Raw genomic sequence first — 27,969 nt, 5'->3', positions numbered from 1 at the left:
CAGGACAACAATAAAACTTTCATTGTAAAAAGACAGATTCATTGTTATCCATATTACAATTTCCATATGTAATCACTGATCCCTGACTATACTAGACTGATATGGTCAGTTGATTCTTCTAATGCAATCAAAGCACAAGCAGGGAGAGTGGCCTAATCACTTATTCAAAAAAAATTTCTTTGACTTCCTTCCCTGAGTGTATGGTCATGGTGGAGAACATGACACACTGTAACCTGTAACCATGATCTTGTGCACTTTCCACTGTTCATCCTTATTCAAATGTCAACACAGACATTGTGATATAGAAAAAAGCCCCTCAAGGACAGTGTATGCTGGAATCAGGACAACCTGAGGCAACTTGCCGACCAGTACTACAATTGATCAATGTGGCTGAATTAAAGAGATTGCAAAATATGGCTCCCTTGTGTGAATATGAAGAGAGGTCGCTTTTAATGTGATTGCCAGTGTCAGCTATGTTGTCACTCAAGGTTAAGTTTGGCTGCACTGACTAAGCCATGCACTGTATTGTGTCAAAGCATTTGCAACATGATTCCTTGTGAGCGTGAATTGGTCTGAGAAGTAACTGTTAAATGTTACAAGACAGACATGTACCCACTATCTTTCTTGTGTGAGAGATTATTCCTAAATACTCTCAATTTAATGTATGCCAGAATGATGGTAATTCTCTTACCAAGTTCTCAGTGGATAAGAAAAACTGTCATCAGTGTGTGTGGGTCTGGCAGGGTTCCAAAAGATATATTTACTTTAACATGACTGCCTGGTTTTTGCATGACTTCATTTTAATTAGTAAGAGAATTACCTGTCACATTTCAGGCTCTCAGAGTAAAATGTCCCTCTTAGTCCACTGCTGTAGATTAAGGTAACATTGAGTTAACAACAAAAGACTGATTCACACATGACATAAACTGCCACATTTTAACAAGACACCCACCTAGCACTAAGTATGATATTTTGGGCTGTAACTTAAGCCACCTACCAGAGGCTCCATAGTGGCCTTAAAGATATTATAATCTCATACTGTCTATCTAATGTGTTACTCAGCATGACCTACATGTCCTCTCTCTAAACATACTGAGCCAGGACGAAAAGTAGCTTTTCAACCTGAGACAGGCCAATTTGAGAAAACTGTATTCTATACTATACTCATTCATTCATTCATTCATTCATCTTCAGTACCATCTTCATACAACCTGGATGGGATGTCATGAACACACATTTACACCTAAGTGCCAGGTGTAGCCTCCAGGTATAGTCCTGAGTAGCCAGTCCAGTCCTGCTGGCATGTTTCTGGTTGGAGAAGGAAACCCACACAAACTTGAAGAGAACTCTGCACAGACAGTAAATTGCCTCTAGATATGAACGAGTGCATGATGCCTTGCAATGGACTGGAGTCCCACTCTGGATATGTTCCCATTTTGTGCCCAGTGTTCCTGTGATGGGCTCACACCCAGGCGAGACTGAAGCGGCTACTGAAGATGAATGAATCAAAGAATCTACAGTTTAAATTGCATGCAATAGTACTGCACAGGGACAGCCTTTAGAGAAAGCAGTGAAAAATTGGCTGAGCTCTGACAGCTGCTGCTCAGAATCAGAGTGTGTAACCTGCTGGAGTTGGCTCTCCCATGTGTTCTTTCTCATGGATGCCCAGTCCCAGTCACAGGTGTGCCCATTCAGCATGCATCATTGCTTGATTGTCACTCGCTGTAATCCTACCTTACACTGAGCAGAGATTTTATTTTTTTCAGCATTTTCAATTAAATGGTCCTATACAGTTACTAGTATTTTTGTTTTGCTTGGGCAAGAAAATAAGCTATTCTGATGTTTTTCTTTCTTAGATGTATTATTATTATTATTATTATTATTATTGGCCAACACAGTAGTTTGAGGGTACATTTCACTGAGCTAGGCTCTGTTTTTTGTCGCCTTGTTTTGTAAGATTTACACATGTGATTTTGCCCACTGGCACTTGCTCTTTCAGTACGCTTTATATCAAAGAGACACACATTCAGTTACCTGATATGGGTCTTCCAAAGTACCACTTTCTGCTCTGCAAACTCACCTTTTTTTTTTTTTTTATAAACTACTTGATATGGCTAATGGCAAACTCAGGTTTAATAAAAAACCCCATGGCCAGACAGACACCATCTGAGAAAACATAAAACTATCTCATAAAGTGCAGGCAGGCAAAGCCTATGTGGCTGACATTCAAAATTGCTTGGCTCCCCTGTGGTGTTCTTCATTTGTTGCAATCAATGACAATGGTTTATTAATAAAAAAAAAAAAAAAAGCTTTATTTTTGTTTTAAATTGGATAATTCTGTCATTGTGTCAGTCTGCTGAATATTTCCTGCCGATACTATTTTACATGGCACAAAAAGCAAAATGCACTACATAAATGAAGTACAGCTCCTCGATATTGCCATTTTGTCTCTAATCTTATCTGACAAGACCAATGGTAGGAAATGATAGAAAATTAGTCGACCTGCTTTGTAATGCAATATGATATAGACATATGTTATATAATAAGTATAAAATATGAATATGTCAGCACAACATGACCTAGTACATTTACAGTATATTCCTGGCAACAGTTTTTGTATTTAATATTAAAGCTTTCTTACAACATTATTTGTTTACAGTAATGGCACACTGTACTGTATTTTTAAATAAAGTGCAAACCTGTATATCTCAAATTACACAGTAAGAACTTGCTAAAAATGACCAATCAAGTTGCTAAGAAATGGCTAAAAGAGGGAGGAAGCAATATGAATTATCTATTTAAATCATGCTAGCTAGTAAAATTTAGGGTTTACCAAAATTTGGTGCCAGTATTCTCTACTACTATGCTCTACTACTAGTACTACAACTATTACTACTGGTAAAGTAAGGCCCTTTGATAAATTATAATCTGTCAGTATTATAAATATTTTCCCAGAATAGCAGGTGGGCTGCAAATTTGAATATTTAACTGGTTTCAACTTCTAGAGCTAATGAAATCACAGTCTCAAGGACGTCCGTCTGCTACATGTTTAACACGGTGAACAGGGTGATGAAGTAAATCAAGGGGCTTAGGGGAATAGACATTCTGGCCATAAAATGTAGGCTGCATTAAAACAAACAAGTTTATGAATTGTCAATATATAGGCTGCAGTTGTACTGCCTATGATTAAATCTCTGGTATGTATGATTGCTAAGTGTTCTGTACAGCTGGTGAAATGGTGTGATTTTCCTTAAACCTTTACTTTCTGCTTTTAGCTAGTGCTGATTAAGATCAGCTCCAAAGACCATCTGTGCTATCCGCCATTAATGCACAGCTGAAAATGACATAGATGCAAAGTCCCTTCTTATCACCTCTGTGCTTGGACAGGATGATTTTGAGCAGGTGTATAATGGCAGTTAATTAAGCCTTCATCAACATGTCATCTGACCTGAGTTACAGTGTTCACTTAGGGAGAATAAATGCGGAATCTTAATTACATGACCAAACTACGTCCTTTCTTTTTAGCTAAAAGTCACAGTATTTACACCTGATAGTGTGTTCTTGAACCTGCTGCAGTCCCGTTTACACGCGCGCACACACACACACACACACGCGCGCGCGCAGGAACGCATCGGACCAATGGGAGCGGCGCGGGGGCGTGCGCGCAAAGGTGAGCTGCTTTTTGAGTTTACTAAATGACTGCAGCAAGAAATACAGCAGCGTTTGCACGGGCTTACGGGTGATGGGAGACGCTCTGAGTGTCGCAATTTCATTTCTCCTCCATTTCTGGGTTGCACTGATTACTGGAATTCCTTAAAAAATAAATAAAATAAAATAACAGCTTAAATATGAAATCGAAAACGAGTCGTGTCTCGTAAGTGGACCGGACAATGGAAGTGGCTTCCTGCAGCAGTACTGGTTCGCCCTTGGGAAACAAACACGCAGGAAATAAGAGAATCTGCAGAAGCGCGTCGGTCCGCACCGGCCGGGTTCCTGCGAGCGCGCGCGGCTCCGAAGCGACGCATTGTGTCCCGGAACGCGTGTCACTGGATGCGTGAAGAAATTAAAAACCCTCGCGTGTGTATTTATTCCATATAAGTTCTGCTGGAATCGCACCGTGCTGAGGACCTCGAGAGTTTAAAGCCGGACGTTGCAAGTCGGCGTGCACGTGTGAAGCACGGAGGAATTGACGGCGCTAGAGCATTTGGCGCGCCGTTATGGATTGCACGGAGTGAACGACTGAAACTGAACTGGATCCGGAGAGCTGCTTCTGAACACGCGAACTGAAGCCTCGCTGGGTGCCAGCCGACATCCGGTGTAAGGATCATGATCACCTCGTTTCTATGGTCTTAAAACCATCCCCTGGCTTACCTTTGGATCTGGTACCCTAAAAGCGAGCAGACACAATAGCAATCGATCATCATCGCAATTCAGAAATCGTGCAAGGAAGAGCTCAAAGCTGCCACAATGTGTAGATTAAGCGCACTCGGAATTTATTTGTGGGAAACCGTAGTGTTTTTCAGGTGAGTATGGGCTATTTCAACTGTTGCAGTGGGAAACGATTTACTTTATGGCAGTAATTTCGGATGGCGGTTAATGCATATGTGCAGCCTACATGGGCGTTCTCAGCAGGAGGAAAACACTTTAGTAGGGCAGGTGAAGGTCTCATGGTAGCTCATGGTAGTACCCAGGGTATCTGACATGCTTTGTTTCTGTGTAAACTTGAAGGCATTTGAAAGTGTGGACAGTATAATTGCTCTCAGGCTGATGCCTCCCTGTTGAGGCAGCTGGAGGAAGGCAGGAAAGCTGCATGCGGTTCCAGTTTAGCAGGACGAACAGAGTAACAGCGACTACTAGCGTCCACAGCGCGCCATGACCACTATCCACTGGCTTCTAAAGCATTGTGAAGGATTCAGTATCATAAGAGAAAACAAAACAATTCATATGCATTACATATTTCCATTATGCATTTATTGTTTTGAAGGTGTAATATAAATATAGAAATTATTATTACTCATTTTCCCACAATGCTTTCTTCTTCTGAGGAGGAGGATAATGCACTCTAGTGAGGCCCTTGTGCAACTATGACAGTCTAATATTTTTGTCCAAGATCCATATGCAATTTGAAATGCTTTGTTTACTATTGCATTAATAGCAGTACCTTTATTGTTTTTTTTTTCTTTGCACTGAACAGATAAGGCTAAAACCTGGCTGCTCAGCACCCATATCAAAAGAGGCAGGACTGGAGATGTGGTGTTCAGAACCTAATATGAATTTTAAGACATTACCTATATTTGTCTTATATGTGTCTGTCTTTCCTAATAGGAAGCCTGCTGAGTCAAAGTTTCATTTGCTCCATGATATTTAATTCTGTTCAGTTTTATTGGCTAATATGAGAAAGATGTGTAAATCCAAACCATTTTGTAAATGAGCAAAATGCTATTTATCTTTACTCACAAGAGAAATATCTATATTCTGTTTCTCATTCATTATTATACATTGCCATAAAAACATAAATGCACCTAAATGCACATGAATGTCTTGAATGTTCTGTTTACTGTTGCATAGGAGCTTGTAGCAATTATTTTGTATTCTGCATGGGCCATTAATTTATGAGCTAGAATTGTGATAATGCAGCATCAGCTTTTGCTGCTGAACTTCGCAAATTCTCTTAATTGATATCTCTTTCCCAGTCTCAGCCTGACCACAGATCTCATTCAACATGCAGACTTATTGCCACACATTGATTATCATGTCAGTGCCAGTACCACTGGTGAATACAAATTGCACACTAACAACAATTTTTTTTAGGAATTGCATCTGCTAACTCTGGTCCATGTTTAGTTTATGTATTATCCACATTATCTATGCTTGAGTTATAATAGGAGTGGGGGTCCAGTGGAGGGACTGATGCATGTTTAATACTAGAAAACGACCCATAAGCTACATGAAATTATTGCATGTCATTTTTATTTCACAAATTCATATCCAAACCTTTCCACATTGTACCCATATAAACATTAGCTGGGCAGTATGGCATGCTGGTAAGTGGACTGGCTACTCTAAATTGCCATTATGTATCAATATGTGTGTCTAACGTGACCCAGACCAGGATAAAGCAGCTGCTAAAGATAAATGAATAAGTACACATTAATCTTTATGAAGCATATCTTGTTTTCAGCAAACAAAATACAAATACAGGATGTTGATATAAAAAAAAAAAAACTCCTGAAGAACCCTGCTATGAGTGGAGTTTGGTGAGCTTGTTGGAGATGAGGTTATGTTTAAAAAAAAAAAAAAAAAAAGTCTCTTGAGACTTTGGTCGTTTCTCACCCTGTTATTTGTTTCTTCATAATATGTGCCTTATCACTGAATGTAAGAATGTGCAGGGATTGTTGGAGTCCTCTAGACTGGAACAAGTAGATGCGAAATGAATTTCAAAATGAATCTGATGAGCTTCATCTTGAGCCATATGCAAACTGCATTTATTTAATGTGGATTGTAGGAAAACCCCAATGTGACCTTGAGCCAGCCTTGAACATACCAGTGCAGAGGCAGGTTAGTAATAGAAAGCAATCTCATTTCTGAGAGTAGAAAGCAATTTTAAAATTGCACTGTTGTGTCTAAACAGCGTTGTTTACATAAGAATAATAAGAATGGGATTCATTATGTGTGGCTTGATCACATGAGACCCTGTGTGGTAATTATCCAAGCACAGCTGGTCATGGTGGCCCAGTAATCTTTTTTTTTTTCTTGTTCTTCTTTTTCTTTTTTTTTTTTAAATCATTTTTGTTACTGCTGCATGAAGAATGGTTAGTTATAAATTGAAATCTTTTGACCAGAAGAAAATATGTGGCTTGGCTCAGGGGAGTTCTGTCTTATTCCTGTTAGTATTGGTTTTGGGCAAGTTCACATGCATTACAATACTTTATTGATTACCACTGCCCAAGACTGATTGCACTGCAAATGAATTATCAACAAACTATCACTCTCAATCACAAAAAAAGGTGAATCAGCAGTGCAGTGCACTCCAATCAGCAATAACTCAATTTAATTTTAGGATTTAGGATTCAATTGCCATTGTACTGCTGTGTGAATGTAGTGGCAAATGTAAAAGAAGCCAGCTAAAAGCAGAAAAGTGCAGGTACTTTATTTTACTCTACAGTCCATGCTGGTCTTTTTGGTCAAGACTTGCTGATTGGCTTGAGTACGGAAAGTCTAAATGAAGTGCAGTATTGGAACTGAACATGGCTTAATTTTTTTCTAGTATTACAAAATGCACAGATAGAATCAATTCAAAATTCATTCTTTAAAGGCTGTAAGAACATTTATCGCTACTGATAAGAGCTTGCAAGTGTCTGAGTTGTTTGCATATCGTTTTTCTGGAAGGAAGCTCAGCCATGTTTTTTTGGTGCTGCATCAGCAATAGCATAAAGACCTCACAAGTGCCTCAGCCAGTATCGATCCAAATTAATTAGAACAGCACCACTCTGATCTTTACAATCTTTAATCATTAGACATGGTTTATTAGTATGCTGAAAATGAATCACACTAACCAGGGTACACACATTCATAAACTTGAATTTTGCAGTTAGCAGAAAATCAGAACAGATAACTTGAAAAGAGAGAGGGTCCACAGATTTCACACTGTCACAAAGATTTCATCAACAGTATGGGCTCATGTAAGGGAACTATAATAGGTAGAAATCTGTGAATGGGACACAACACAACAATCAGGCAAACCATGAATAATCTTGTTGGGGACCCACTACAAGACCAAATCTTCAGGACGAAAGAGACAGATTTTGTCTGTATTACAAATGCAGAATGCATTGTTTCTACATACCAGGAAGAATTGTAATGTGGCATTTATATTCTTAAATTTTACACAGCTGAATAAGCAAGTCATCAGATTACAACCACCTACACAAACATAATTTGCCTCTTTGTACAGAATTCTAAGACACTTCTATGCCATCTTTTTGACTAATTTTGTATAGCTTTTATCTTATGTGTAGGCTACTCTAATTTCTTTTTATAAGCAAATGATCACAGCCCTGTTAAAGTATCTTATAGCTATTATAACTTATACTTTATTTTAAGGCCTATAAATTATTTAGCACATTATCAGATGTGATCATGCTGTGATCATGTTAAATATTTTGCAGGCTGTTAAAAGTAAAATTAAATTAAGTTTATTTCAGTCTTATTTATACAAAATAAGAAGCATATTGCATAATATGAATACACTCATATAGCCTTTTCTAAAATGTCAAATAGATGTGGTTTTTTCTTCCCTATGATAAATACTGTACAAGCCCATGTAAAAGCTAGAAATGTGCCTGAACAATCACTCAAGAAGACCGCAGTGGTAAATGTTAATGAGCTAAAAGCTTAATGATGTGTGAAGCAGGATGAGGCTGACTGCTGGTTAGTTAACTTTGAACGGGGGAGTGTCAACCACAAATTAAACAGAAATGAAAGAAAATCTGGATGAAGCAAGTAGACGTTTCAAGGACATGGGTGCTATCGGTATACTCTGAGCTATGTAGTGATTATTGAGGCCTTTTTTGTCCAACATTGATTCTGTGATCAGTAAATTGGTCCTTAGGGTAAATTAATTTTAATGATCAACTTGCTGTGTGTGTGTGTGTGTGTGTGTGTGTGTGTGTGTGTGTGTGTGTGTAATCAATGCAGTGGCAGTGAACATGAACATTGACTAGGGAGAAAGTCTGTTCTAAACCAGCAGGTGTTTAAACAGGAATAGTGACCTTTAGCCTGAATAGATGACAAAATCTGCAGACACATGATTGATTTAATTCCTAAGCTTGTGTACATTTAAAACTGATTATTTACAATTGCCACTTTTCATGCTTCCTTATCCAGTTACAGCTATATTGTCAGTTCATCACTGTGTGGTATCATAATGCTATGTCAAATTTCAATATCTTATGTCTTTTTATTTCAGCTGTGTATCTTATAAAGGGATAGAATAAACGTGAGAGTGCATTACCTACTTGTTAGTTTAATATCTCTATTATTCATAAATTCTGTATTTGTACTCATTAATTTAACAAAAATATGAGCTCGTGTAATAGTACTATAGAACTTAATCTTACGTTTGGTTTTTATAGCTGGGATAAAAATCTTGACTATATAGCTGCAATCTTGTGTTGGCAAAAAAACAGCTTGTGTAGCTACAGTATATTTTGATAGCAGACTATAGCAGTGCATAGTACTGTGTATACTGCTAAAAGTGATTTTCTATAGTTTATATAGTATGCCTTCTATTAATGCATTGTTAAAATTATTTGGCAACTATTTAACAGTAAATATTCTATTCCAAATTTAAAACAAATAAATGATTAACATCAATCACAACTGCAAAAAAATGTAAGAATTCATAACGTATGAACTTGCTTTAAGTTAATTTCTGAAATCTGAAGAGATATATTCAATTCAATACAATTCAAGATTTATTTGTATAGCACTTTTAACATTGGACATTGTCACAAAGCAGCTTTACAGAAATAAACAGATTCAAATTAAATTAAACCAAAATAAATTGTAAATATGTGAATTTATCCCTAATGAGCGAGCCAGTGGAGACGGTGGCAAGGAAAAACTCCCTAAGACGTTATGAGGAAGAAACCTTGAGAGGAACCAGATTCCAAAGCGAACCCGTCCTCATCTGGGAGCTAAGGGATAGTGCAATTATAAATAAATCCCTTCTATAATTGTGTACTGTATGGACAAATAGTGCAAATGTGCAACCAGTAAATTCATCAGTTTTCACAAGAAGTCTGGTTTGTTAAACCTATCCGCTGTCCACTTTATATATATATATATATGTCTTGTGTGCATGTGTATAAATATATAAATGTGTATATATATATATATATATATATATATATATATATATATATATACACACACATTACTGTGCAAAAAGTCTTAGGCACCCTATTTTTAGTACAAACATTGTTATAGATTTTAATTTTATGACTTCTACATTATCGAGTCTGTACAAAAACATTAGTTTTTCAGCACAAAATTAAATGTTACAGAAAAATGTTTGTATGTCAGTAAAGAAAACAGCATATTACATAAGAGACCACTTTTCAGACAAAAACTTAATGAAGGCTGCTGGGTTTTTGCTGCAAAAATAAGAAGTGTGACAGTCAAAGTCTCCAGAAGAACTGTGGCTGCTTCTGCAAGATGCTCAGTAAAACTTACAGCTAATTTTTCTTATAAAACTGCACAAATTGTATACACACACACACACAATATGGCCATATACAGTATCTATATATATATTAGTGGGGCTAAATCTGGGATAGGATGCTCAAAAAGCACATGTGGGTGTGATTTTCTGGTGTCCACAAACCAGAACAACACAGCTCAATAATGGTATGAGTGTTTTGGTCAGTTAACCCCTTTCAACATATTATTCAGTTATTAATATGAAAGCCTATTATTAACAATAAGTATAATGATTTACTCAGTTACTACAGTGAAACTACTATGAAGGTAGTGTGAAGAATGTATGTTTGAATGTGCCAGGCTTAAAAATATTGGGAAAAGTTTACCTGAGGAACATTTACCCCATTGTAGACAGAACAGTTTTCGCTTATGGTAAAGGAAAAATGTAGAGTAAAATAGGGTTGACAGCATGCCTTATTTGCAAAGTCTCCTTTGCAACTTCTAAAAACATGTAATCCAAATACCATCTTAATTAGTCTATGTACTCCTGTCTGAACACATAAAAAAGGCTGGACAAGTGTACACATTTTATAACACACCTGCTTATGTTTCTCGATCTTATTTTTCAGCTTGGCAGCATCCCAGCAAGCTGCAGCACGGAAAGCTGCCTCCCCTATGCCCCCTTCAGAATTCTTGGACAAACTCATGGGGAAAGTGTCTGGGTACGACGCAAGAATCAGACCTAATTTTAAAGGTAGGTGCAGGCATAGAGACACTGGCGAAAAACACAGGAATGTAGCCAAGCAATGGCTTGGATTGAATAGATGGAAATGCTTGGGCATGTGTCTTTTAGAGCTGGGGATTCGTTCCAAATTGCATATTGAAGTAAAGTGCATTTCGACCATTGATCACTGGTCAAGAAAAAGCTACGGAAGCAAGTGATCAATTGTGCTATTGATCCAAAATGTCTCCAACATATGCTGAAATGCTCAAGCTTTACTGGGTTTCCTATAGAAAATAACAAATAATAAAAAATAAAAAAAAAAAATGAAAGAAAAAACAGCTTAACAAATTCTGTGAGCTTTTTGTGTGTGGTGCCTAGTCAAGTTTGACAATCCCCAAGATTTACTGAAAAATCTTATTTGCATGTGAATGGAACAGCAAAGCTATGTCCGTATTTCAGTGCAGCGAAGCATGACAAAAATTAGCATGTGAAATTGGATTTTCATTTCTATTCGTTTTTGGAAATGATCCCTGTGATAATCTTTGTTTAAGACTTTAAGAGGCTGTTCCTTATAAGGCTTTTCCTAGGCTGGCTACATTCCTGTAAGGGGCCTGTAACTATACGTCAGTGTCCTAAGAGTGTGTGGGGTGGTATTTGCCATCTGATTCAGTGTTTGGTGTGATATGTGTGATAAGAGTGTTAGAAAGGACCTCAATCCCAAACAAGAGGCACTGAAAGATGCATGTCAGAGGTTTCCTTATTATTGCTGCATATTTAAAAGATAATCTTGGCAGTAAATTTATTTACACACACACACACACACACACACACACACACACACACACACACACACACACACACACACACACACACATATATATATATATATATATATATATATACACACACAAAGTATATATTGTATATAAATATTTATAATTAAATAAAAATAATGAAAATGAAAATCACAACTTAGAATTGACATAGAAAATAGAACTAGGTATTTGTGCTTTTCCCTGTAACAGTTGAGGTACTGGTAGGTAAAAGTGCTGAATTTCAGAATGTTTGTTGTCTATACTATCTTCAGTATTACAGCTGCTGGATAGAAAAGGGTCTTACTGGTTATGTGATGGTGTGCATCTTAACCTTGCTCATAGCTAAGGTTGCTCTTTTTTTTTTTCTGCTGTATGCAGAAATGTTCTGCTATACTGAAGGCTGTTTGGTAAATGCATTTTGACATTTTAATCTGTGCTCCTGAATATTTTATCTTTAAATTTGATTGCAATTTAGTTTAAGTCAATTTTTATCTAATAATTCAGTTGCAAAAGTATAAGAATGCATTTATTTTGTCTAAGATGCAGCAAAAACCAGTGAGCTCTGTAAATCATCCCCTGTGCTAGTCTATACTGGGTAATTCTGTGTGAGGCTCTTCTTGTGCAAACTCCATGGATCAGCTTTTATTAGCTTGATAGGAACTATGGCTTTTCCCTGATTTACAGAACTCAGGAGCACAAAACTTACCCAATTCGTTACAGAATATAGGCAGCCTAACTTCAGATCGAGTTCCAAGGGAGGGTGGGTCATGAACACACACACACACACACACATATATATATATGTGTGTGTGTGTGTGTTTGTTATTTATATAAATTAAAACATCACACTGTTATTCACACTAGAAGAAAAGAAAAGCAACTGTTAAACAATATAACTGGTGAAAAAACCCGTAATAGAAAACTTGCACACATGCTACCTGTGCTATTAGATGTTATTAATTATGTAACATTATGTGAAAGCTGCTTTGCAATAAGTCCAAAACCCTAAAAAAGTTTTTGTATGTATGCCAAACTCGAAAATGATTTACATTAGATCGCTGTGACAGAAATCCATTATGGTGACAGAAATCTTTAATCCATGGGATAATCATAATAGTAATTACACTCTGCCACTTTAATGTCATGTTTGTGTGAATTAATATCTGCCACAGTAATTAGGAAACCTGAATGTGAGAGTTTTTAATTTAGTCTTGCCAAAATTTGTTTATATAAGCCGTCTTGGGCTTTACTTGCTAAGAATCAGAATAATAGGGCTTTCTTTTTGAAATATTTTCTTTTTTAATCATAGTTTTAGTTTCTTAGGTAATAAAATAGTAGCATTGTTGCTCTATGATAGAAAGTTCCTGATGGCTATGAATTAATGTGGAACATGTGAGTTTCTATCAGATTTCTTTCCTATGAAGGCAGATGTTTATATAACACATGGTAAAATGATCACATTATTCAACCAGAATAATTTAAAGAACTTTCAAAGTTGCTTGTGGGCATTACACTAACAAAGTGGGAAACTGTTCCATACCTCTGTAAATGAACATTTTGGCTGCCAACATACAAAAAGTTATGCAAATCACATCTACAAAAATCATTAGCTTCTTGTGCTTTCCTTTATCAGTGAGAAAATTGGTGGATACGAACAATTTATACTCTTCTGATTGGTTGATGGCTTTGGGCAGAGATAAACCTGAGAGTAAATTTTGGGAACAAGCAGGATCAATTTGAGTGCACACACACACTTTACAAACATAGAGCAATTCACAAGAGATACGTGTGACTTTGAGCGCTTATGTACTGTTGTCTATGAGAGCAACTATATATGTATGAATCCTGCTTACAATTTAAATTTATACTGAGCGCTTAAACATAGTAAAATGACATTGTTGGTATTATTATTATTATTATTATTATTATTATTCCCTAATATACAGGCTAACACACAAAGCAGCATTATAATAAATAATCTCAAATCACATCTAATTTTAATAAACTGACCTTAAACTGGTAAGGATGAAATGGTTAAATGCAACAATATTTGAAGGTAGTGCTGTGTCCCTTGAAACTGGGTGCATGACATCTTTTGCCTAAACTACGCCATACTACAAAGTTGAATAATGGTTATCTTACCTTGAATACATTTTAACCTCATGATAAATTTGATAATTGTGATAACTGAGCAGTGCTTTTATGACCACTGCAATTGGAAAGAATCTTAAAAAACAAGAAAATATGATAATCAAGCTCTTCATTGTGACCTTACAACACAATGAAATTTACTTCATTGTCTGAGAGCCGGGAGGCAGCCATGGTCACATGAACACACATTATGAAAGTCAATGGGATGTCATGGCTGTCAAGTCAGGAGTGTATGAGCACATTGAGCCGGAAGCGCTCACATTCCTGCCTTTGGCTGCTCTGCTGTAGAGCGCAGTAATGACATTCATTCAGTGAGGGATCTAATACACTGAACTCGTGATAGTGTCCTCAGCCAGAGGTTGCTTTTGAACACACACTGTCTATCTTGAGAAGACATTTATTTCCAGCTCTTATTGTGAAGGAGCACTCTACTACCACTCCTGCTAATTTGATGCTAGAGAACGGCCTGAAGCTATGAATGTGCCAACATAAGAAGAAACTATATACTGGTGATGACTGGGGCCCACTGTAGAAAAATCCATCAAAAAGATTTAGAGAGTTATATCCATCTTGCCATATTTAGGACAAACCTTGTAGGGATGACCAAATCAGATGATTCCAATTATGTACATTTCAATTTATTTGAAGCTTTCAATTTGCCTAAGCAAGGATATTCTTCAGTTTTGTTTTTGGTTTGAGAAGCCACTTTCTTCTGCTGTGGTTATGGAGTCAGGAAAGTTGTGAGGCAGTGAGGCTCTTTCACAAACAGGCTTTGATGTAATCTTCAGCAGTCTTTGACAACTGGAGTGGAGTGTAGCTGCGACCGCAGTCTCCTTGTTCACCTTGTCAGTGGATATGAGGAGCAGTGGAGTCAAGCACCATGAGGTGCAGTGAAGCCCAGAAAGATATCACTACTTTGAGTTGCTTTAAATCTGCTGCTGTTCATTCATCTCTCATGACCAACCAGATTTTTAAAAATGCAACCACAATGCATTACATTATTGACCAGTGTATATATAACCACAGTGCGTTACATTATTGACCAGTGTATATATGAACTGTGATATTTTACTTTTAAATGGGTACATAGGTGTACATTTGTAAATATAACATCTGTTATTGGTATATTTGCAGTATATAGTATCTGATTTTGTTGTTTTCTGGATATTCCTGTTTATGTACGGCTGTATATTATCTCTATGCATTTCTACCTCATTTATATCTTAACCTGTAAAAAAGATTTATGATATGCTGGAGCTTGATGTTAATTTAGGTCCTGTCTGCACTCAGTAATTGGACTTTAATTGATTGATGAGAGCTTCTGTAATGAGAGGGAGTGTATCCTTCACATAATGCCGGAAATGGAGGACTTGTTTCTGTTTTTTGATTTGTTTACAAAATATAACAACATAATGCTGTGAGCTTATTTGCTGTGGGACACTGTGCACTGGGCGAATCTGTCATTCCAAATGTAAGAAAGCTAAAACCAGAAAGAAAGTGGATCATGCTGCTAAAGTCTCTCTCTGTCTCTCTGGTGGATTCCCTCCTGCCAAATGATGTAATCTATCCAACATATCAAAGTAGTAGAAAGTAGTTTAAACCATATCTCCAATGCGGCACTTGCTGTCATACGGTAGGAGTAGAAATATTGTTGTTTTCTCATGGGCCATGAAAAGGCCAGAGCACAACTGCAAAGACACTGCAAGCCAGTAAATATGTAGTGTGATAGAGCAGTCATCCAGTATGGGATTTGGGGGGTGGGTGTGGGGGTAAATTTGATTTTTACATTTTATACACATTTTAAGTTGTTATAAAAGCTCCCACTCTCTCAGGACTGCAGACAGTATCGACCATGGGAATTTCATTTTGTAACTGATATTGCTCAAATTTGAAGTCAGCGTGCATGGCTGCTGCAATTCAACTATGCTGACTCAAAGGTGCATGATTAGGACCCAGTATGGAACTATGCCAGTGTGTTTATAAATGGCTGTAGTAATGATTGCAGTTTACAGATGTAATCATAGGCGTAGTTATGCTAGTGTGTGGTGGAATGGTGCTCTGGTATCAATTTTTGAGTTCAGTTTATATGGAGCTTGAAAGATGGAAAAGTTTTGAATATGAATTTCGTACATTTGAATTCTATACACGTCACATTAAAGAAAATTCTTTTTTTTTCCTGTGGTGTATTTAATACATTTACTTTTTTAATCTATGCTTTTTTCCCTTTGTTTTGAAATTGTTAGGGGTTCAAATTTCAAATTGTAAAAAAACGGAACCCTAAAATTTCAGATTTTACAAATTCAGAGCCCTAAATATAAATCCCTAAAATTCAAATCTCAAAAGTAAAAAATGTATTTAAATTAGCTCAAAGGATTCCCAGGGAAAAATAGACCCTTTCAGAGTCATCGAACCATCCATCCATTTTCCAAAACAGGGGAGACTGGAGCCTATCCCAGGGAACTCAGGGGACACCCTGGACAGGGTGCCAACCCACTGCAGGGCACAATTGCACACATTCACACACTATGGACAACTTGGAGCAGCTAATCTGCCTACAACGCATGTCTTTGGACTAGGGGAGGAAACCGGAGTACCCTGAGGAAACCCCTGAAACACAGGGAGAACATGCAAACTCTGAGGAGGCAAGATTCTAACCCCCAACCCGGAGGTGCGAGACAAACGTGCTAACCACCAATCACAGTTTTATGACCACTCTGAATGTGTCTACTTTTCCCTGGGATTCCAGGATGACTCACCTCTGACCTAATTTACATAAAATCTGTGTTTTTGAGATTTGAATTTTTGGGATTTGTATTTATGGTTCTGAATTTTTAAAGTCAGTATTTTTTAAATTTTCTTTTTTAAAATTTGTATTTAGGGTTCTGCATGTTTAAAATCTGAAAAGGAAAGGGAAAAAATTACAGAAAAAAAATTAATTTTATTTAATGTGACGTGTATGTAATTCAAATATCTGAAATTAATATTATTATATTTTTTGTCATCTTCCAAGCTCCCTTAAGTTCACGGTAAAAAAAAAAAAATATTTAAATGCTGATAACGCTGACAAGATAATAGGCAAAGGATGTATGCTATTTGACAGGTACAAGTAGTGTAATCCTGGAGAAAAAATCTAAAATTTTCTAAATAAGAATGTGAAAGTGAAAAAAGTGTTGGGTTAAATTCTGGCTGAATCAAATGGTTCAAATGTGACTGACACAATAAAGGAAAACTGACACCTTAACAGCATAGCTAACACCACTGTTCTTTCCGTTTTAGTAATGATTTCACCATGTTTCCTATGCACTGCCTCTTTTAGTGGGTTTTAAACATCTGTTTATACTGTTTTTGGTTGACATTCATAAAGGGGCTCTTCCACAGCTAGTCAAAGACTATAATATGCAGCTTTTACAAAGCACAGTCAAAGCTGGGTATTGAGGCTCAAATAGTTGATACAGATCCTCCTCACAAAGGATAAGCCTCTTTGAATCTACAGGATTATGTTGGCACAGGGGATTGCTGGTCAGGTAGCATGATAGAAGGAAAAATGCCTCCCATTACAGAGCTTAAGTCAGCTGTCTGCAGCAGTTCATGTTTATGCCAAGTAATTGCAGTTCATTTTACGACTGAGTTCCCTTGCAAGTTACACAGACGGATTACTGCAGTCAACAAGAATCTTTCCTGCAGGCAGATTTCCATTCCTCACCAGGCAGATAATGATAAATTTGCCTTTCATGACAGATGTATGGGATTTTCTGGAGTATAGACACGTGCATGTGAATATGTGTGTGTGTGTGTGTGTGTGTACACAGAAATTGCATATTCTATTTTCCTATAATATCCAACATAATTGCTTTTGTTCAACAACTGGGAATATAAGTCTCTTCATAGTGTATGGTTTTTTTTTTTTTTTTACACCTTTGTCTGATATTATTATTTTAGTACTTTAGAGTGTCTTTTACTTTCAACAGGAAATTCACAGTTGTTTTGCACTTACTAATCCATGTGACAACCAAGGGTACAATATACCCATTTTGTGTTACTACTGTGCAGTCATGGTAATTACGAAAATATCATTAGTGCAAGTTTGTAACAGGCAAATGTGCTAATGGGAATTTGGAAAGATTTTTGGATTCAGGATACATTTGTTTTTCAAACTAAAAGACAAATGGTTAAGCTATAACCTCTACTGGTGTCAGCTTGAAATTTGTAAGGGAAAATGCCATAATCTGATAGATCACATGAAGGGAAGGAAGGCTACAGAATGTATAGAGCATTCATTGCAAATGCTTTATGTACTTCAGAGTAATTTATCTTTGTCTGACACAGTTCTGCTATCTGATGGGATTATATACCTTCAAAGGGGAGTAAAGAAGCCTTAAGGAAAGAATTAATGAAATTGGCTTTTTGCAATGTATCAGCCAAGAAAAATGAAAAAAACCTACCCACAAAGCTCAGTGATGCCAGTTTGACATGTATTCTTTGCATTTTCCCTTCTCTATAATGTACTTGCATCTCTTAGTGCATTTTGCTAACCCACCTTTGCCTCCTGTAATGAGATCTGCATTGCACTCCCCCACACCCCTCTTTTCATTTCTCTGCATCACCTCTTCTCCTTGCCCGCTGATTTCTGGACAGATAAGTGCATCCTACCTGCTCTTGCCTTTAGTGTGCTGGCCCTAGTCTTCCCTGCCATACACTTCAAAGCACAAGTGTATGGTAAAGTAAAGTAGCTGAAGGATTGGGCCATGCTTCTTATGTTTCCTTTTCTCTGTTCTGTTGTTTTTTTTCTGCAGAGAAAATAACGGCATAACATTATTGATGTTAGAATATTATATGTTTAATCCTGATCTTTTTTTCATTAGACCCACAAGGCCCCAAATCGGATGGTACTCACAAGAAAGGTACTTCCTTTTTCTTTATCCAGGACTAATCAAGCTTAGTAGTTAATGCACCTGGAGTGACGTCCCTCTAACATAATAAAAAGCATTAGCTAGACTGTGTGAGGTTTCTGGCATACAGTGGACTGTAACAGTAGATGAAGATGTGTGCTTGTGTGTTTCAGGACCACACATTTATTTGTTTTATGGCTGAGTATCTGCATATACTTATGTTGATCCAGACGTTTCTCTTTCTTCAGTGTCAGTGCTCATTTTTTATCTTGTGTGTGAGCTGAAAGTATCCTGAGCGGAGCACTAACGATTTCTATATCATATATATATTTTTTTGTCTTAAATGTCAGTGTTACTTATACAAAATAACATTTACAAATGTGTAGCCTAGTACTGGCTTGTTTTAAGGTAGGTAATTTTTAGTATTGCAGCATTTCAGCTGGCTCAGTGTTCACAAAACATTTGCTCTAGGCTGGGAAATCAGTTTGCTATTAAGTCTTGCCTCTCTGTGGATAATAGCATTTTGGTGTTTGCTTTTGACAGACCCTGGAGCTCTTGGCACTGTATAGAGTTGGCTAGTTTGGGCTTTATAACTAGCATTGTTGAATGTTGTTTACCTTCGAGTCTTAAGATTTATTGCTGCACCAGTGATTTGTTTAAAATAAATAATTGTGAAAAATCACAATATTTTGGTTAAGAAATATCTACATTGAATTTCAATATCAAATAATTTATTGGCATAAAGTTGGATTGTAGTAAGTGTCTGAACCATGTGTCTGTGTGTGTGTGTGTGTGTGAGAGAGGGAGAGAGAATGGAGAATAAAAGAGCAGATTTAGCACTGACTGCAGTCTTAGCCCTGTCGGCTCAGCACTGGCATCGAATCCCTATTAAACTCCTTTTATTTAGCTTTATCAAGAACGATTCAGGATGTTGTACACATGGCTCATTTCCAAACACAACTGTTTGGTGTTGAGTAATGCACAGGCTCGGGGATATGTTTCAGTGCTCCAGTGCTATCAAATGGATGGTCATTACATCAGCATCCACAAATTGCTTTAGTGGGCATTATTCTTCATACACATGCAGTTTTTTTAATTATCATTTACCCCCCAAAAGATTACCCCAGGCCTTATAGTAGCAACTTTCACAAATGCTCCTGGATAAAGCATATATATTTAATCATTAATTTGACATTTCTACACTGGTTTGAAAAGCACTATTTTTGGGTGGTTATAGACATTAAGATATCTGGATGTTTAAAATTTGAATAGCAGATTTCATTAAGATACTATATTATATATATATTTGCTGGTTTTATCAGCATCTCAACAGATATGTCCATAGTCATGACTGTGCACTGTGTTGCGCAGAAAAAGTATACAGTCGGCTGGTTTGGTCTGAATTGGCTGGCTCTAGATAAAATATATAAAATATATAATATTAGTGAATTGCCTGAGAATGTACAATATGTAATTTATAAAATATAAAATTCACTGAATTCCAAGATATGTTAGTGTTAGATTTTAGCAGACTAGCTTAAGCACTGCACACTGACTTTTGGATGAAGAGTTTTACTTCAGTAACTTCTGTTTTAGCTTCTGGCTAATAATTTTATGTCAGTAAATTCTCTTTTAGCTTCTGGCTAATACCTTTACCTCAGTACATTCTCTTTTAGCTTCTGGCTAATAATTTTACCTCAGTACATTCTGTTTTAGCTTCTGGCTAAAAATCTTACCTCAGTAAAATCTCTTTTAGCTTCTGGCTAATAATTTTACCTCAGTACATTCTGTTTTAGCTTCTGGCTAGTAATTTTACCTCAGTAAATTCTCTCTTAGCTTCTCGCTAATACTTTTACCTCAGTACATTCTGTTTTAGCTTCTGGCTAATAATTTTACCTCAGTACATTCTGTTTTAGCTTCTGGCAAATAATTTTACCTCAGTAAATTCTCTTTTAGCTTCTGGCTAAAAGTTTTACCTCAGTACATTCTGTTTTAGCTTCTGGCTAAAAATCTTACCTCAGCAAATTCTCTTTTAGCTTCTGGATAATAATTTTTACCTTAGTATGTTCTGGCTTAGCTTCTGGTTAAATTTACCTCTGTTGTTGATTACAAAAGCGTCAGACCACGGCTAATGGTGGACCTGAATAACCGGGGCTCCCCCTAGAGGGGGCTGTCCAAAAGCCTGGAAAATAAAGTTAATTTTGGTTTCTAAATTTGATATTCTCTGTTATTATAGCAGTATGATATTTGTAATAAAACGAGCAAGTACTGCTTATATGTTTGTTGTTTCCTTTAGTGATTCTTTGTTTTCAATGCCTTATACTTTGCTCATTTTAAAATAAATGTCAGTGCAGTGCACGTCACATTGCTGCATACATTAAATCAAAGTCAAATGCCTTAACGCATCATGGCATTTTCATTTTGATTGTGATGCACCATTTATCACTTGATAATTAAGATAAATTATACATGAGGGTATCACGACAGTGAAACATTAAGAGAAGCTATATGTCTCCAAGATTTGCACTGATTGCTTCAGGCTGAATCATTCTGAGTATTCATCAGATTGTCCTGTAAGGGAACATTTTTCTGTTTTAGGAGATAGACATCTTTTTTCTGTGAACTATCAGTGTTTTTTTTTTTTTTTTTTTAAGTGTTCTTTAAGCCCCACGAGAATCACACTGAGTGATTATGCCTTTGCCAAAGGTGCAATGACAGATATAAGAGAATTTTTTATATATATTTATCCATTTCTTTGCATTATGAAGGTACTTACATTTGAAATCATCTTGCTATAGTGATAAAGGAAGTTCCTCTGCAGTAGTCCCCTAAGATCATGAGGTACACTATAACACAGCATAGTGCAAAGCATGGTAGATAACAGCTAGTTTAAAATGTTGTTTCCTATTCATGTGATTTCCCAAATTTGTAACCTTGGTATGTATCCCGAATTTGAAAATAGAATTGTGACTTTTATTTTTAAGCCACATTTAGGCCTATGTGTAATGTCTACTAATTAACTCAATGAGGTATTAATGATAGAATTTTGTTTTACTTGAAAAATTTATTCCTATAAATACAACACATGGAGAAGAGCTGATCTTTTGTAAAGTCATCATAAAACTGTATTTTTTTTTTTAATCTGGTTCTTTTGCACTACACAGCAGCTATACATCAACAGAGTACGTTTACCCACTGTTAAAACCATGAATGCAGTCTCGGAGTAAACACCTCCACTGCATTGTTGACCACATTGTCCTATCGTTCGTCTGATCTGGGGAAAAAACTAGGCTCGTAAGCCAGTATAATCACACTGCAGTCAATTTGTTCTCTATCCCGGACTGCATGCCATGGCCCTCCTATTGATTTATGTCCCTCTCCATGCACAAGGCTGTCATGTCCCCATGTCAGTCAGTGCTAGCCTCAGGGGCAGCAAAGGGACTCTGGTGATTTAGCAACCTGTCATTACTTTCAGGAGTGTGACGTTGCAGGCTCAGACTGTTCGCTCAGCCTGGCCCACAGCAACCCTGCTTTTATGAATTTTAATACAATCTTTCTAATGGTGGGGGTTGCCTCTAGCTGAATGAAATATACAATGATGGATGGTGAGGCTGTGTCCTAATCTCGCTTCTTATCTGGATGCCGTCGTGGTATAAACAGAATGCAGAAATAGTCGAATACTTTAGCATTTCAGGCAGGATGGTTGAAGATAGGTGTCTCCCAGCAGTAATCACACTTTGCTGTGTTTGCAGAGCTTGTGAGGAAAGTGTTTTGGATTTTAGGATATGCTGCAGTAGTTGTATTTCATAGAAAGGCATAAGATTCTGTCAAGTTCACACTAGGGACCTACATATAATACTATTCACCATGAATGATACTTGGGAATCTGTTGAAAAATACCCTGCATGGATTTTCATCCATATTAACATAAAATCCTTCGCTTTCTGATGCAGTGGAAACGTGGTTATATGATTTGCGTTCTCTTTTTTTGTCTAAAACTGGGCTTTTGCATCTTGAATATGAATCTTTTGTTTTCATCTGCTTGACTTTTTTCCTACATCACAGCTGCTGTCTGAAATTAAAAACCACTCTGTGCTCTGAGTCAACTCAGGTGCTTATGAACGAAGAACAGAACCTTTGACATTTAACAGTGTTGACATACAGCGGCATGGAGTTCTAGGTGAGGCAACTGGAGAGCACTTTGCTTTCTCCTCTTCTTCAAGAATGAGTTGCGCTCCACTTGTCTATGCATGTGGGCAATATCCTGTTTATTAGTTCAATAAAAACTTGCCTTGCCAACACCTTCTAGGTACAGCCTCAGTGATATGAATATTTAATGTGCCATGGGCATTGTGATTCTGCTGAGAGCAGCTGGATTTTTTAACATAAGCAATATCATTAAGATTTCTTTATTTATGTGGTGCATTTTCTTCAGTGGCAATCCACTTATCCAAGAGGCATCCTGAGTGCCAGTTTATTGTAATAAATTTGTTTGCTTTGCTTTTAGAGGGCTGTCGTGTGGTCACAACAGGCCAGGCATGATATTCCCTCAAATAACTGGGGAGGGGGACAGATGGGTGTTGGGTGTTGGATATCATTCTTAAAGCTTTACTATGTTCTAACATTGGTATTGATGAGCTGGCTGATGAAGTGCGGTCTGTAAGGGACAGCTATAAACAAGTCACCATGCTGCTGGATTGTAGTGTTGGTTAATAAAAGAGTGATTGGTCTCTAGGCATGCTTCTTTCTCCTCTGTATTTGCATCTGTGAGGAGATTTGTTTAATTATGTAATTTGTCTGTAACCCATGAAGGTTACATTCAACTAGGAGGAATCTGGAAAAGTGATCTACTTCAGGAATGAATCAGAATTTCTGAATTTCTTCGTTGTGCTTTTGAGGAACTGAATAGCCTATAGCAATGATGCTTCCAAAACAAGCTTTCTCTGATCAGTTCTCCTTTAGGAGGGGCAAAACTGCCTTTTAAGAGCAAGCGTGTTGTGTTTATGATCCTGCAATATATGGAAGCGCAGTGAAACGTGGAACGCCTCTTAACTACCATCATTCTGCGAAAAGGGTGTGGAGATATGCCACCGAAATGAGGCTTCGATTCACTGGGATACAGAGGCTGAGAAAATAAAAATCTTCCTTTTATGGCTGCTGTGTGTGTTTGCAGGTTTGCCCAGATCATTTGGCAAAACTGTAGTAAAACAAATCATTCTGGGCGATGAGTCACCCCGGTCTTACAGTTAATGAGCACAGTCTCTCTCTCCTCATTGGAGGAGGTGGGGAATAAACCGCATAGGCGGCAAGGACGCTAGCGCTCCCAAGCACTGCGTCACACACGGCAAGGAATGTCAAAAAGACAAATTATTCTAAGCGGCGCATTAGCCAGTGAAGGGAGTGCTCAAACTGTGTAAGGATAAGAAGCCCTGTAATGCACATAGCTCTTACATATATGAAATTGGCCCAAAAATATGCTGATACTGACTCAAATGTTTTATATCGAAGTAATCCTTGTTTGTTATGCCATAAAACAGAGCTACAATTAATTTTAATGCCATGCCCTTTTTTTTTTCTGGTTTTATATTAGAAAATATTAAGTTACCTACTAAGACAGCAATTTCCTCTGGGTATGAATTTTTCTTTTTTTGAAGGGAAATTTACAGCCTAAATGAGATAAAAACTGCACTCGCCCGCAAACTGATATATGCTACTTTCCAGTAATCTACTAATTCAGCACCCTGAGATGCTCTATAGCTTTGGACAGTGGGCAGAAAGTTGGATTTTTTTAACAGACTGTTCTGCAGGACTCTGTTTGACTATATCAGAAATCTGGAAAAAGTGGACAGCAGTTATGAAATGTGACACTCTGAATTTTATGTACAGAAAGAAGATGCAATCTTTGCTTTCATTTCTTTTGCTGCAAACATGAGTTATATTGAACGACTTGTGTCTGTCTGGCAAAGATTATTTTTAATTATTTTAATGCCCCAAAAAAGAGAGCACCTTGGCAGTCATTTATACAACAGACATGGACGTCACGACTCATCTAAACTATATTGGCTTGCTTGTTTACAGCATAGCCCAGGTTTCATTGAAAGTCTGTTCCACTCACAGTCTAATCTTATTAATGCTTGTATGAGCAAGTATTCAGGTCCAGTGAGGAGGGTCACTGCAACATTGAATTATTTTCTCTAACCTTGATACTGTCCTCTCAGTGGAATTTATTTTAGCTCATCTGGTGTTAAGGTATCCCATCTCAGCTGACCAAAGACTGTCACCTTGGAAAGTAATGTTTGCAAGGATAGTGTTTTTTACAATCATAATGCATTATGTATATGGTCTTCTGTTTGACTTTTGTTTGTCTTAAGCACCAGGTAAGTTACAAGAATCATAGCTTTTAAATATTAAACCTTAAATAAAGCTGTGTTATTTGCTGATTGTTATGACCTATTTGGCTAATATTACACCTGACATGACTGATCTATTCTTTCTGCATTTTTTTACAGGTCCACCTGTGAATGTAACATGCAACATTTTTATTAACAGTTTTGGATCCATTGCTGAAACAACAATGGTGAGCCAAAAGATTATTTTTACGGAATAAATATCAAATTCTACAGTTAGGTTTTCTTGATATGCATTCTCAATATTTTTTGTTTTTGATGGCTGAGAACAGATTGCAAAATGTCAGTTAATGTGTAAAGAAAAAACACTTAATTTCACTTAATTAAAATTCAGTGAAATATTTAATGCGTTTAAACTTTTTTTTTCAACAATCTTGATATGTTAAAATAAACAAATACATTTAAGAAAATACATCACAATCAGTACATTTCTCTATACATCCAAAATGTGCCGTTTTTAGAGCGTGTATATAATTACGTTTGCCTACAAGCAACGTTTTTTTTTTTTTTTTTAAGAAAGATAGATACTTTAATTTATATCAACATGACAACAAAGTACAGTAAATATACATTATACATTTTACCTTTGACTTGGAGAAACTGACTCATGCTTTCAGCACATAGTTGCAGAAAGTTGGCTTTATCACATGACAGGAAGTGAAGAGGATTCTTGTGTGTATACAAAACTCATTAATATAATTGTATTCTTTCATGTGCAACTCTCTTAAAATCTTTATAATATTACTTTTTTTTATAAAAGAGAAAATAGGAGAATAGTTTCTGCCAACTGAAGATTAAAAGGGTTAAATGAGGATTTTACACGTGCTAACTACTCTCTAACAGTGGTGTGTTCAGATCTCAAAGAGTTTTCTCAGTAGAACTGAAATTTGGCATAATTACATGTCAAGTATAATGTTGATTAAAGGCATTGAGAAACAATGACAAATTGTTTAAAATACATTATGAATGTAAATTGAAAAAGTGTAGCCCTATTTGTGTTATGTTCATAATCTTTTTTTTTTTTGTGTCAACACAGATACTGTACACTATGATACTTAAGAGTAGTAAGAAAAAAGAAATCATGATACTTGAAAACATTATATATTGCTAATAAATTGCCAGAAAAAAAACTCTGGAAAAAACTCCTATAAATTAAATTTTATATTTAAAAAAATTCAGTAAAATATCTGACATCCCTTAAGGACTTAAGGACACAGTGGTTGGTGCTGAAACAAGCCTGCAGATAACAATTCACACCCTTTCACAAGCACTTTAAAGCACTCTCAAATGCCTCCAGCGGAGCTACACAAGTAGTTTCGATGCCAAAGATTGAATGAGCCGAGCTTTACTGCTTAGCCACTGCTGAACTGACCAAAAATTGCTGCAGCCCATAGGAGTAGCTCATGCAAAACAAATGCGGTATTTTCCACTCCTTTTCTCCTCTACAGCCAGAGAAATTGATCTAAGTCACTGGACACTGATGTTCAAATGAGCAGGAGGAGCAAGGTGCTACGAAAGAGAATAACATCAATAATCTGATTGGGCTGCTGAGAACCATGTTTTGTGCTGTAATGATCAAACACTACCTGACCACTACTGGGACCAGCAACTCCCCCTGGACTGCTGCTAGCCACATTATTTACACTGTTTAGGATGTCTGGGGCACAGGGAGGGGTTGACTGGCCATTTAATTAGCTCACACGCTCTTCATTTTCTCAAGTAGGAGGGAGAGAGAGAGAGAAAGAGAGAGAGAGAGAGAAAATAAATCCAGAAAGTCTCCCATTTGTTAGTGGTGGTAGTTGAAGTAGAGTCATGAAAACAGCCAAACTTTTTCTAATCTGTCACCGTCAGAAAGGGATCTTAGCCTTGAGCTTGAATCACATTATGTGTCGGCTGTTGTCATAAATCAGTCCCCTTAGCCTGGAGAAATCATAGCGGGAAATATGAGGCCTTTTTCCCCCTTTAGTTTATGCTGATGAATGCGTGCCCACTCCATACTTGTTTGCTAGATCATTCTGTAGGGGGGGAAAAAAAGCTATGACTTAAAAGGGTACCCTTCCCTTTAGGCTTTCATTCTCTGTCCAGAGTTTGGCTGTAATAATGGATAGCCAGATAGACATGGTAGACATGATAGAACGTTTTACAATTAACTACAAAATGCGTGATATCCTAGTGTGTTCGTAAAACAGTACAAACCATGAAGTAGGCAATCAGAAAACCTGATAAATCACCCGAGGTGATAATGTTGCAGGAACATGTGCACTTCTAGCTTGATGTGGTTGCACTGTTATTTTACAGTGCCCATGGATTGTTTATTATCAAGAAGTTGATTGTTATTTTGCGGTTGTCATGGGTTGTTTATTATAAAGAAAAAATATTGACATGGTAAAAATCAATGAGGGTTGCTATTCCATCTGCACTGTACTGATTGGTTTTTTGGAGGCACAAATCTAATAACCTGAAACAGATGATCCTACACTACTGAAATATTTTGAAATTTCAGCTTGCATTAGGATAATTGCTCTGAAATGTTGTGGCTGATTGCTATTGCAAAGGTCACCTGGTATATTTTCTCCCACGCATGTAAGTCATCCTAAGGTACATTACTGCCAGAAATGTTGCAACTGCATGGCTTATTTTGAGAGCATGACAATGAAGACAAGCTTTCTGGGCAAATTACCAGTGCTTTTATTGGAGTTATATATCCATGGTTAATAGTTTTGCCAGCCATTATGCCCAAATAACTTCCAATTTTTTAAATAAATTTCAATATCAAAATA

The 27,969-nt window shown here is 36.9% G+C and overlaps 1 protein-coding gene across 2 annotated transcripts in view; it reads left to right on the top strand.

The window, feature by feature from the left end:
- Window positions 1–3,602: 3,602 nt before the first annotated feature.
- Window positions 3,603–27,969, top strand: part of glra1 (glycine receptor, alpha 1) — a 49,618-nt gene continuing 25,251 nt past the window's right edge. Inside the window, exons 1-4 of one of the 2 annotated variants that reach the window (XM_026918470.3) lie at window positions 3,603–4,523; window positions 10,833–10,957; window positions 18,756–18,794; window positions 25,292–25,359. In XM_026918470.3, the coding sequence (XP_026774271.1) occupies window positions 4,468–4,523; window positions 10,833–10,957; window positions 18,756–18,794; window positions 25,292–25,359 (288 nt within the window). In that variant the 5' untranslated portion in view covers window positions 3,603–4,467. The remainder of the gene's footprint in view (window positions 4,524–10,832; window positions 10,958–18,755; window positions 18,795–25,291; window positions 25,360–27,969) is intronic. The other variant, XM_026918471.3, reaches the window with a different exon arrangement.

This window comes from Pangasianodon hypophthalmus, chromosome 7 (genome assembly GCF_027358585.1).
Source record: "Pangasianodon hypophthalmus isolate fPanHyp1 chromosome 7, fPanHyp1.pri, whole genome shotgun sequence".
Taxonomy (NCBI): Eukaryota; Metazoa; Chordata; class Actinopteri; order Siluriformes; family Pangasiidae; genus Pangasianodon; species Pangasianodon hypophthalmus.
This window is presented reverse-complemented; position numbering and strand designations above follow the sequence as displayed.